The sequence below is a fragment of the Pristiophorus japonicus genome, chromosome 15 (assembly GCF_044704955.1).
Source record: "Pristiophorus japonicus isolate sPriJap1 chromosome 15, sPriJap1.hap1, whole genome shotgun sequence".
NCBI lineage: Eukaryota > Metazoa > Chordata > Chondrichthyes > Pristiophoridae > Pristiophorus > Pristiophorus japonicus.
In genome coordinates, this window is record NC_091991.1 from 147,604,290 (window position 1) to 147,616,628 (window position 12,339).

A 12,339-nucleotide genomic window follows, 5' to 3' on the forward strand; every position below is an offset into this window, starting at 1 on the left:
GAACAATCACAAGAAATCAATGAAGAAAACATTCAGGTCTGTTACTGAAGATCAATTCTTTGAGGCATCAAACTGATACTTCATATTGATATGTAAAAATGGAAAGTTCTGGAAGGCAAGCCATTTCACAAAGATAGCAAGGATGATCTTTCATCAGAATGCGCACAGTTAGGCTGGTGAAATGCCTTTCATAAAATATCAATCTATTCTCTTTCAGATACTGACTGACATGCAACGCACCACCAGCATTTTCGTTTTTAATCGCAGATTTCCATCATTGGCGGTTTTCCTTTACATCTATGTTTTCAGATTTGTCTGTGTGTGACTCTTCTCAGAGACTGTGAGGCAGTTGCTGTCATCTTGGGTAAGGGAGTGCACTGAATGTCAAGCATGAATTTCTGCATTGCAAGCCACACAGATCTTAGTCCGCTGTAAGTTGATAGCTGCTGTGTCTCAGTTCTCAGGTCAGATCATCTTCCCTTGAAGGACACTTTCAGGACAACATTAGCAGCCCGATGAGGAATAGAGGGATTCACTGTTGCGTAACACAATATTCTCGCATTGCTAACCCTGTAGAACCTTCATTATCCATTTCAAATGCAACAAACTGGGGACAACTTGTACTGTGGACCCATCGGTGCTGGGAACTGGATAAAGATTTCCCAAAGTTCTTTCACAAGAGAACGACATTCAGCCCACCATGCAGGGCTGGGCTGAAATCAGGTCCCAGGGCTGAAAGGGCAGTGTCTACCCCACTGCACCGCCCAATTCCCTAATCATTCTCATCGTTTCCCCGTGCCATGCACCATCCTCATCTAAAGGACACCATGCTCTCATGGTTCTGACAATACCATTTTGTGCATTGGTGTCAGCCATGGTTCAGTGGGTAGCACTCTTGCCTCAGAGTCAGAAGGTTGTGGGTTCAAGCCACACTCCAGAGATTTAAGCATAAGGTCTAGGCTGACACTCCAATGGAGTGCTGCACTGTTGGAGGTGCCGTCTTTTAGATGAGACATTAACCCGAGGCCCTATCTGCTCCCTCAGGTGGACATAAAAGATTCCATGGCACTATTTTGAAGAAGAGTAGGGGGGTTCTCCCCGGTATCCTGGCCAACCTCTGTCCCTCTGTGCTGTGCACAAATTGGCTGCCGTATTTCCTACATTACAACAGTGACTACACTTCAAAAGCTATTCAGTGACTGTAAAGCACTTTGGGGTGTACTGAGGTTTGAAAGGCGCTATATAAATGCAAGTTCTTTCTTTCGCTTTCTTTGTAACTGGGAGGAGCATGAAGAGTGGCTACTGAACAGAATTTCTGAATTCCCATGCCCGTCAGCACTGCACCAAGCTATTAGGGTAAATTATTTTTAAGACAGATGGACTTTGAAATTCCTCAAAGGTTCTCCCAGGCTCCCATAACTTCAGCGGGAACCCTGTGTCGTTCTCTGGGATTTTCGCTCATCTCCCGCCAAAGTTACGACAGGAGACTGGCAGCAGCCATTGGAATTTCAGGGTCCGATTTCTTAAAGGGCCATGGTCTCTGGAAAAAATGATTGGCAAATCTTTTCTTGTTTGGGGAGGTTGGATTGCATCTCATCACTGTTACCAAAAGTATGTTACACATAGAGATGTGTTAATGCATGTTACAGGATCGGTATTTATAAACAAATGAAAACAAAAATGGTTATTTTTCAAGAAGACAGTGTTCTTTTAATGGAGTAACTTCTAGTTGGAAGATGTTTCAGCTCACCTGGATGAAATCCTATCACCAAACTAGGCCGAGCAGCTTGCTCCGACTCCACCATGGTCTCCCAATATATGTGGTACAGCCCCTTCCAGCCACTCAGGTACACCCGTCTTCTGCCAGCACAAAATTGCAAGGGAGGCCTAACAGTTGGCCCTGCTACCACCTCAGGCCCAATCATGACAACCTCAATTCCTTCGTTGCCTGGAAACATATGGGCAAGCTCATCATAATCTGTGAGTTTGGCATTAAGGGTCTCAGTATGAGAGGCACCAACGACATGAATGGTGATGGGCTTTTCTAATGGGTTAATGCCAAAACTGTGAAGAGCTAATCCAATAGTAACCGGCCTTGCCTGAAAGTCGATGGTCACCCGTTTGATGGATTCCAAAAGCTCGTCATTTTCAGGCTGTGGTTTTCCTGCATTTTCCCACAGTATGTTCATGTACTTACAGTTCAGAATAGTATTTAGTTTGGCATCAAGGTCCTCTTGTATCAAGAACCAATCATCCCAACCTTTCACCTCAGATACAGCTTTCGTCCAGTTTCCACTGGGAAAAGGGATGTCACCTGGAGAGTAAATGACATAGAACAACATTTAATCACATGGCTTAAAACAAACAAAAGGACCATTGGGTTTTGGCAAGTACTCATGAGGAGCTGGGCTTTTACGAATGAGCAAACAGTTCCGATTCATGAGCTCCATCCAGGTTACTGATCGGGCTCACTTTTTCCAAAAGGCTCTCCCAGTCCCACCCATCAATCTCCTCCCAACAGGACAGGTAAGCAACTTAACAATGGAGTTAAAATAAAAATCAGCCACAATCTAATTGAAAGGTGGAACAGGCTCGAGGGGCTGAACGGCCTACTCCTGTTCCTATGATGCCAGGCTTCTGCTAATCTAGCCACTCCAGGGACTTGAGCATATAAATCTAGGCTGACACTCCAGTGCAGTGCTGAGGGAGCACGGTCGGAGATGCCGTCTTTCAGATGTGACATTAAACCGAGATCCCGTCTGCCCTCTCAGGTGGATGTAAAAGTTCCCATGGCACTGTTTCGAAGAAGAGCAGGGAAGTTATCCCCGGTGTCCTGGCCAATATTTATCCCTCAATCAACATAACAAAAACAGATTATCTGGTCATTATAACATTGCTGCTTGTGGGAGTTTGTTGTGTGCAAATTGGCTGCTGCGTTTCCTACTTTACAACAGTGATTACATTCCAAAAGTATTTCATTGGGTGTAAAGCACTGAGAGACATCCAGTGGTCGTGAAAGGCGCTATATAAATGCAAGTCTTTCTTCTTTTCTCTTAAACTAGCTGTGCGGAGGTAGTACAGACTGACTCACCCTCTGATTTTCCCTTCCCCGGGGAATTATTTTCATTTTGCTTCATCCTCTACCCCGACGGCCTGAATTCCCTACACAGCAAGTACCTAAGCTCAGATTTCCCACTGGAGTTAAATTGGGGAACTGATGTCATTCCAATGGCAGATGGTAGAAAATGCTTTCGGAGCCGATTTATTGGCCTACCACTTCTGGGATTACACACCAGAAGAGACATGGACTCATTCCATTTGTTTCTGTTATTCATGGAAATATTTTTTTCCATGCGGGCTGGATGTTGCTATTTTCTTTTTGCTTTCCTTTCCAAATATTTATCCAATTCTCCTTTTGAAAGTTCCTATTGAATCTGCTTCCAACACTCTTTCAGGCAGTGCATTCCAGATCATAACAACTCGCTGCATAAAAAAAATCTCTTCATCTCCCCTCCTGCTCCTTTGCCAATGTTCTAGGAGATTCAGAGCCAAGCAATCAGAATGTGCTACCTACCTAACATTGAAATGCTGGCAGAAATTAAACGCACATTTCGAGCCTGATTTATGCATGGAAAGCGATTAGTGCTCGTGATAAAAATTCTAACAATGCTGAACAGACTTTTCAGTACCTGTGAACACCAGCCACTCAACCAGTCTGTCTATCGCGGCTGATTTTAGTTTCTTGCATAACTTCTTGTGCACTGGCCAGTTCACTCGTTGGCATTCCTTTCCGCAGTAATAGACATTTTGACATCTGCAATTCCAAATGGTCACATGGGTGTCATTTGCAATTTTCCATTAACTTTGCAGAAATACAATGTTTCCAGTTTTCACAACAAACTAACCCCCGTGCTAAATCGTACATTCTCTGTGCCAAATTAGGATTTTAAAATAATATCGATATACTGTGTATTAGAGCCATAACGGGGACTATATTGGCTGTAAAGTGCTTTGAGACGTCTGGTGGTCATGAAAGGCACTATATAAATGCAAGTCTTTCTTTCATAGCAGTTCACTGCACCAATTGGTTATTCTATGTACCTATGTACCCAGCTTTGTCCTAACCAGATTGACAAGCCAACTTGCTGGTTCCCAATTCGTACTGTAGAAGAAATTTAACGTATTAATTATTATCGGTCTCGAAGCACAGGAGCAAAGTTTAGAGCAGAAATTGGACCTTGTGCCTATGTTACTGGCGTAAAACAGGTGCAATGAGAGCCAATTTTGTAGACCAACCCAATGCCTGAAAGACATCTAACCCGATATTGGGTCGGTCTATTTTTCAGACATCTCTGGCGGCCACCTAAAGCAGGCCCCTTACATATGTAAATTAGTGTGTGAGCCGAGCGAGCAAGTGCAGACAGTTTACTGGACCATGGGGGGACATCACAATGGAGCTGATCCCGGTCCTCACCTAATGTAGATACACTTTCCAACAAGTAAATGGAAAGTATCCATTTTAAGAAGAGGTTTTATTGTGTAAGTGATGCAATTAAAAAACTCCAGCAGGAGGCCCAGCAGAATCCCAAGAGAAATGATGCAAACAGGTCACCATGGATATCGTTTCTCTGAGAATTCCGTTAGTTATGGTGGTGATTGGGAGAAATCCGCACAGAATTTCAGGGCCGAAATGGTAAAGGATTCTTCTGGTGAGTAAATGCAACGTCTTTAGAGTCAGTAATTTTCTTGTCAATATTTTGCTATGATTCACAGATTACCATTATGGAGACAGATAAGTAAACATGATTTCCTCTCCCCTTTTGGAAGTTTATTTTTTTTCTTGCTTCCACAGGTCTCTCCATAGTATCTTCCATTCTCAGATTGAGGGGGGAAAATACCTTTGCCTCAACTTCTACTGCTCTGAACTGGTCACAAGGAGCAGATGATCCACCTTCCAATTTCAAGGGCAGTGTCACACTTCCAATTATCAGAGTTATAGAATGGTTACAGCACAGAAAGAGGCCATTCGGCCCGTCGAGCCCATGCCGGCTCTCTGCAAGAGCATTTCAGCTAGTCCCACTTTGTGATTGGGAACTTGCTGATGGGGGAAAAGCTCGAGAGAGGGAGAGAGAGAACCTGCATGTTACCAGTCAGTCGATGTACTGACCTGAGCCACTCAATGGAATTCATTTTTCCTTAAATTGCTGTCACTTACCTTTTGCAGCGCCGAAGAGCTCTGGGATCTGGCAGAGCTTCCGGAAGCTTCTTGCACTCGGCGCAGAATTTGAATGTGTCCTCCATCTTCTGAAACATCTCCTGGTAAGTACGGATTCCAAAATCCGATGCACGTTTCCTTCCCTCCAAAGCTGCTCTGTACCAACAGAATTTCAAAAACCGTGGAGCTTTTTTGAATAGAAACCTCTCACCAGCCAGATGGCAGCAACAACCCAAACATCAACTCACTGCATCAAAGCCAATCGCAAGCACAAGGTTTTCCTCAGAACAATTTCCAGGATACAGTATATTTCAAATTGGATAGGGAGTGAATAATAACACTGCCATTTTCTACAGGGTTCAGTTGACAACAGTGGCCAGAACACCAAAGCTTGAATCGTCACATGATCACCAAGATCAAGTTACATTCGACTTCAGCATTTGTACGATAAGCATTGGCCAGGACGCCAGGGACTCTCCTCTGCTCTCCTACCTTCTAAGCATAGCACCATGGGATCTTTTATGCTAACTGGAGAGGGTAGACAGGGCCTCGGTTTAACATTTCATCTGAAAGACAGCATCTCCAACAGGGCAGCACTCCTTCAGTACTGCACTGAACTGTCAGTCTGGATTATGTGCTTAATGCTTTGGACTGCGACTTGGTACATTAAAGCAAGAGGATAACTAGAGAAAGAGTGTGGCCTAATTAGAGGCCATAAAGGAAATGTGTGTGTGGAGGCGGAAGACGCGAATAGGATTCTTAATGAATACTTTGCATCCGTTTTCACAAAAGAGAGGGGCGATGCAGACTTTGCGACGAGGGAGGAGGTGTGTGAAATATTAGATGAGTTAAACATAGTGAGAAAGGAAGTATTAAGGGACTGAACAGCTTTGAAAGTGGTTAAATCCCCAAGCCCGGATGAAATGTATCCCAGCCTGTTAAGAGAAGCAAAAGAGGAAATAGCAGAGGCTTTGACCATCACTTTCCAATCCTCTCTGGCTACAGGTGTGGTGCCAGTGGACTGGAGGACTGCTAATGTTGTACCTTTGTTTAAAAAGGGAGAAAGGGATAGACCGAGTAATTACAGGCCAGTCAGCTTAACCTCGGTGGTGGGAAAATTAAAATGGAAAAAATCCTGAGGGACAGGATAAACCTTAAGTTGGAAAGACATGGATTAATCAAGGACAGTCAGCATGGATTTGTTAAGGGAAGGTAGTGTCTGACTAACTTGATTGAATTTTTTGAGGAGGTAACCAGGAAGGTCAATGAGGGCAATGCGTATGATGTTGTGTATTTGAATTTTAGCAAAGCTTTTGATAAGGTCCCACATGGCAGACTGGTCAAGAAAGTAATAGCCCATGGAATCCAGGGCAAAGTGGCAAAATTGGCTCAGAGGCAGGAAGCAAAAGGTAATGGGTGTTTTTGTGATTGGAAGGCTGTATCCAGTGGGATTCCACAGGGCTCAGTGCTGGTTCCCTTGCTTTTGGTGGTATATATCAATGACTTGGACTTAAATGTTGGGGGTATGATTAAGAAGTTTGCAGAGGATATTAAATCGGCTGTGTGGTTGATAATGAAGAAGAAAGCTGCGGACTGCAGGAAGATATCAATGTACTGGTCAGCTGGGCAGAACGGTGGCAAATGGAATTTAATCCAGAGAAGTGTGAGAATGCATTTGGGAGGTCAAACAAGGCAAGGGAATACACATTAAATGGTACGACACTGAAAAGTGTAGAGGAACAAAGTGACCTTGGAGTGCAGGTCCACAGATCCCTGAAGGTAGCAGGCCAGGTAGATAAGGTGGTTAAGAAGGCATATGGAATACTTGTCTTTATTAGTCGAGGCATGGAATACAAGAGCAGGGAGGTTATGCTTGAACTGTATAAAACACTGGTTAGGCCACAGCTGGAGTACTATGTACAGTTCTGGTTACCATATTACAGGAAAGATGAGATTACACTGGAAAGGGTGCAGAAGAGATTTACAAGAATGTTGCTTAGACTGGAGAATTTTGGCTATGAGGAAAGATTGGAAATGCTGGGTCTGTTTTCTTTGGAACAGAGGAGGCTGAGGGGAGACCTGATTGAGGTGTATAAAATTATGAGGGGCCTGGATAGAGTGGATAGGAAGGACCTGTTTCCCTTGGCAGAGGGGTTAACAACCAGAGGGCATAGATTTAAAGTAATTGGGGGGAGGTTTAGAGGAGATATGAGGGGAAATTTGTTCACCCAGAGGGTTGTGGGGGTCTGGAACTCACTGCCTGAAAGGGTGGTAGAGGTAGGAACCCTCTTCACATTTAAAAGATACTTGGATGTGCACTTAAAGTGCCGTAACCTACAGGGCTATGGACCAGGAGCTTGAAAGTGGGGTAAGGCTGGATAGCTCTTGGTCGGCCGGCGCAGACACGATGGGCCGAAATGGCCTCCTTCCGTGCTGTAAATTTCTATAATTCTATTGAACCCTGAACCTTCTGACTCAGAGGCTACTTCCTCCACCATGGCTGCAGCATGTAGTATCCACAGGATGTACTGCAGCAACTCGCCAAGGCTTCTTCGAGAGCATCTCGCAAACCTGCAACTTCCACCTTCCAGAAGGACAAGGACAGAAAGTGCATGGGAACACCACTACTGCCAAGTTACCCTCCAAGTCACACACCATCCTGACTTAATTGTCATTGGGTCAAAGTCCATGAACTTGCGAAGAAACAGCGCTTTGGGAGTACCTTCACCACACGGGCTGCAGTGGTTCAAGGCGGCAGCTCACCACCACTTTCTCAAGGACAACTAGGGATGGGCAATAAATGTCAGCCTTGTCAGCAATGCCCAAATATCGAGAATGAATTTAAAAAACATAGGCTGGCTAACTGTGTCACCACCGGTGACCTGCAATGTAAAATGAGAGAATTCCACAGGACTGCAGCCAAGACGGTTACAGAGACACTTCAAGAAGAAGCACCTCTCAAATGTAAGCACAGCATCAATCAACTGCGTACAACAAAAGCAAAACACTGCAGATGCTGGAATCTGAAATAAAAACAGAAAATGCTGGAAATACTCAGCAGGTCAGGCAGCATCTGTGGAGAGAGAGAGCTAACGTTTCAGGTCGATGACCCTTCATCAGAACTAGAAAAAGTTAGAAACTTAACAGTGTTCCTCCTACCACTGCTCTCACAGCTTCCTGAGATCCATGCTCAATGCCATGTGCTGCCATGTGCAACCACTGTGGCCTTTTTATTGAGACAACAGCTATTAGTAATGATTCTGTTGTGATCATTTACAGCTCCTCGAGACCCATCTTTTGTTCCTTTAGTTGTCCCATGACCACCCCCTTTCACCATCATCCCTTTTGTCATTTAATCTCTCCTGCCCTCCACCCATCACAGACCTTCCCTTTCGTTCTTTCCTCCCCCGCAACCACTGTCCCCCACCCCAGGCTCGGTCCCGGCTTCTGCACTTGCTTAAAACCTGTTCAATGCCTTCGAGTTCTGGCCATCGACCTGAAACGTTAACTCTGTTTCTCTCTCCGCAGATGCTGCCTGACCCGCTGAGTATTTCCAGCATTTTCTGCTTTTATCCCGGGAGATTAATTTTTAATTTCTAGAGATACCAGAGCGATCCTGGAGGGCTGGCGAGCAGACAGGATTGTCGTCTGTAAGTGCCAGATGGCTGAATCATCGATTCAAAGTAAAGACTCCATGACATGGGAGGAAGTGGGAGGCAGGATCAGCATTTCCCAGAAGGGAGGAGGCCTGGATGATGAGTCACCCCAGGGCACTGGTGCACCCCTCCTAGCAACCCAGTCCGTCGGTGAGACAGAACTCGAAGCCCCTGAGCATGATGCTTGTTATGGCTGAAGCTCCACAGGAAGGGATCACCGTTAAGGATATGAATCAGAATTATACAGAGAACATTTAAAACGTAATTGAAAAAATCCACTGTGAGAAGAAGCACAACCAATGCAGAAAAAGCTAAGGGAAGGTTCATCGAGATGAGAAAACAAAAGTCAAAAAAAAATCACCAAACTTTTATTTTAAATTACATGTGAAGCTAAAGAAAGGGCTGTTTACCTGTAATCATCGTAGTTTTGCATATTTAACTTCTGCAGGATAACCTTGGAGAGTCCTGGGACATTGCTGTCCATAGAAACAAACCCAAGTGTATCTGTATAGACACCGGTAGTACTAGGGGCATCGCCCTTCTCCTTCGTAGAAAGTTTGTCTATGTCTTTAGGTTGCGACATGGTGCTTGTCTCTCTCTGGTAAACCTGTGAAAAACATTGGTTAAAGATATTACTATTAAAGATATTTCTTTGACCAAGCTTTTGATCACCTGTCCTAATATCTCCTTATGTGGGTCGATGTCAAAATTTGTCTGATAACCCTCCTGCAAAGCACCTCGGGGCCTTTTACTATGTTAAAGGTGCTATATAAATGCAAGTTGTTGTTGATGTAAAGAAAATGTCACATTATTTTGTGTCATCTCAATTCACTTCCGACTGGGCATAAGCAAAAATAAAATGCCCCCAATTTGACAAAATTGGCACTTTCACTCAAAGGCCACAGGATAACTGGGGTGGGAAATACAGGTGCGAAAGTGGGAGCCCTTCCAAGGGTGACACAGAGGTACGTTGTTGGTATGGTGTATGAAATGATACAATGAACTCCGTACTGTGAGCCAGTGACCAGGTCAGTCCTGGTCAGCCTTTAATGGCTTCCAGAAAAGACAATACAAACGTGAAGTCCAGCTTATATACCGGGCCCAGCACAAGTGTACCTATGACCCTAGAACCTCCAACGATAGTGCCCTCTGGTAGTGGGCAGAACTTATGTACATACATTACAGTTGGGGCATTTACTTAACCATGATGTACCTTGCTTAAGACTCTGATGCTTACATATAACATAGGAAGAAGAATAGGCCATTCAGCCCCTCGAGCCTGTTCTGCCACTCAATTAGATCTGTATCTTAACTCCATCTACCTGCCTTGGTTCAATATCCCTTACTTAACAAGTGTGTGCCTGTTTTACAGCACTCACCTCACCCGTGAATACTATGCGCTCTGCAGCAGCACAAAATTCTCCAAAACAGAAGTTTGAAAACACAGCTTTGAGTATCCTTGTTTCTCCTTTAGAAATTTCCAGGCACACCTCACAAAAAACAGTCTGAGGTAACTCAAATACTAAAGCGAAATATTGCGGATGCTGGAGAAACAGAACTGAGTTCTGACAAAAGGTTATTGACTTGAAATGTTAACTCTGTTTCTCTCTTCACAGATGATGTCTGACCTGCTGAGTATTTCCAGCATTTTCTGTTTTTATCTGAGGTTACTCTACCAATGCTCCCTGTAATTTTTTTTTTGGCCCACGCCGCCCCTTTAAGGGGCTTCGCAGGCCATTCAAAATTCTGAGCATGCGCGATTTTTCTATTTAAAAGCCGGCTTAGTGGCTGTGTGGGACCTTCAGAGTGCTGCACGCCTCATAGCTTAAAGGAAATGTTGAACTCCACCCATGAAAGGCGGGTTATATAACCTCTATGACTGTTCAATAGGAATAAGAGTAACTGAGAAAGCCTCTCCTTGGAATTTCCCTTTCTGAGCTGTGGGGGAAAGGGTGGCATAGTGTTAGACTCCCCTCAGCACGTCCCCATGACAGGAGACCAAGACTGGTAGCTAAATCGTAGGCACAAACTTCAATCCCACCACTCCGTGACTTAGTGCATTGGAACTCCTGAATGCCGTGTCATCTTCCCCCGCACCCCCCATCCTTGTAAAGAAAAAATCTTCCCTTGCAAGTTGATAACATAGCTGGAGTTGAGAGAATTACACATATACGTCACTAGGATGCTAATGTGAAATGGTGATTTAAAGTGCGCCTGTGAATACTTTGTGCAGTGTAGCTGTATAAACAAATATTGATCACCACGGACAGAAGCCTACTGAGGCGACCAGGCTCCCCGACCCTACCTCGACCTTATCGAGGAGGGACTGAAGGTCCTCATCCGCAATCTCAAAGGCCCTCTTGCCCCTCTCTCAATAACACTTACCTGCAGGAAATGGAGGTTACAAATACTTTCAGACTCTTTACAGAGCAATTTAAATCCATTACCGTGTAAAGTTTGAGAGAGTTTACAGGACAGGGAGAAGTGATGCTTACCTTGTGGTCTTCAGCCTTGCTCTGAAGGGGATTTTTTCCCCTCACCTTTTATATCACCCTCACCCCAAGCACCTTGAGGTTGCATTGTTCCCGTCACAAATTGATTCCATTCTATTACGCTGTTTGATTGCCCCGATTCCTGGGATATTTTACGTTCAGGCTTATGTCAATGAGTTTGCGCAGAACCTTAGCATAATTTTACCTCGGCCAGATAGGCAGAGTGTCGGGCACATTTTGGGCACAATTTTCCGACTGCGCCCTCGAGGAAACTCCGGGCCTCTTCGTGCACACCCCTGATATCTTACAGTTCAACCCGGACAATAATGATTTACAAAAGCAAAATACTGCGGATGCTGGAATCTGGAATAAAAACAGAAAATGCTGGAAATCTCAGCAGGTCAGACCGTATCTGTGGAGAGGAAGCAGAGTTAACGTTTCGGGTCGATGACCCTTCGTCAGAACTGGAGTGTCGGAAAGAACAGATTCTTAACAAACACTGAAAGGGGGAAGGGAAAGAAGAAAGAACAAAAGGGAAGGGCTGTGATAGTTTGGAAGACAGGAGAGATTAGAGAGACAAAAGGGATAATGGCCCAAATTCAAATGGTAATGCCGAGAGTTAGAAAACATTAGTCAAGATAGGGTGTGAATGACGGGATAATGACCAACTGCCATTAGAGACAAGGAGGAAAAGAAACAATAATCATTTGCACCTTTCAAGCATTTCCCCAGCTATACTGGTGCCTGTGGTTGCTTAGTTTTAAATTGCCCCAGGTATCAGTTCAACAAACTATAAGCTGTTCGGATTCCAGCCAGTAAAGGTAATTTCCACCAGTGTTAAACATACCAAATAAAACAAAGAAAGTATCAGTTTATTTTCAGAAATACAGTTTGCACCATCACTTATTGACTGAGGGTAGACTAGAATGAAGTCAGCGCAGGAAGAATCACTGACATGGAAAGAACTTGCATTTAT

At 44.4% G+C, this 12,339-nt stretch overlaps 1 protein-coding gene across 1 annotated transcript in view; it reads right to left on the bottom strand.

Annotated features, from left to right (window-relative positions):
* Window positions 1–12,339, bottom strand: part of LOC139225905 (putative protein MSS51 homolog, mitochondrial) — a 57,138-nt gene that overhangs the window by 22,209 nt on the left and 22,590 nt on the right. The window contains exons 2-5 of the mRNA XM_070856768.1: window positions 9,282–9,478; window positions 5,216–5,371; window positions 3,690–3,814; window positions 1,751–2,314 (exon numbers count right to left, since the gene is read on the bottom strand). Coding sequence (XP_070712869.1) covers window positions 1,751–2,314; window positions 3,690–3,814; window positions 5,216–5,371; window positions 9,282–9,454 — 1,018 coding nt within the window. The 5' untranslated portion in view covers window positions 9,455–9,478. The remainder of the gene's footprint in view (window positions 1–1,750; window positions 2,315–3,689; window positions 3,815–5,215; window positions 5,372–9,281; window positions 9,479–12,339) is intronic.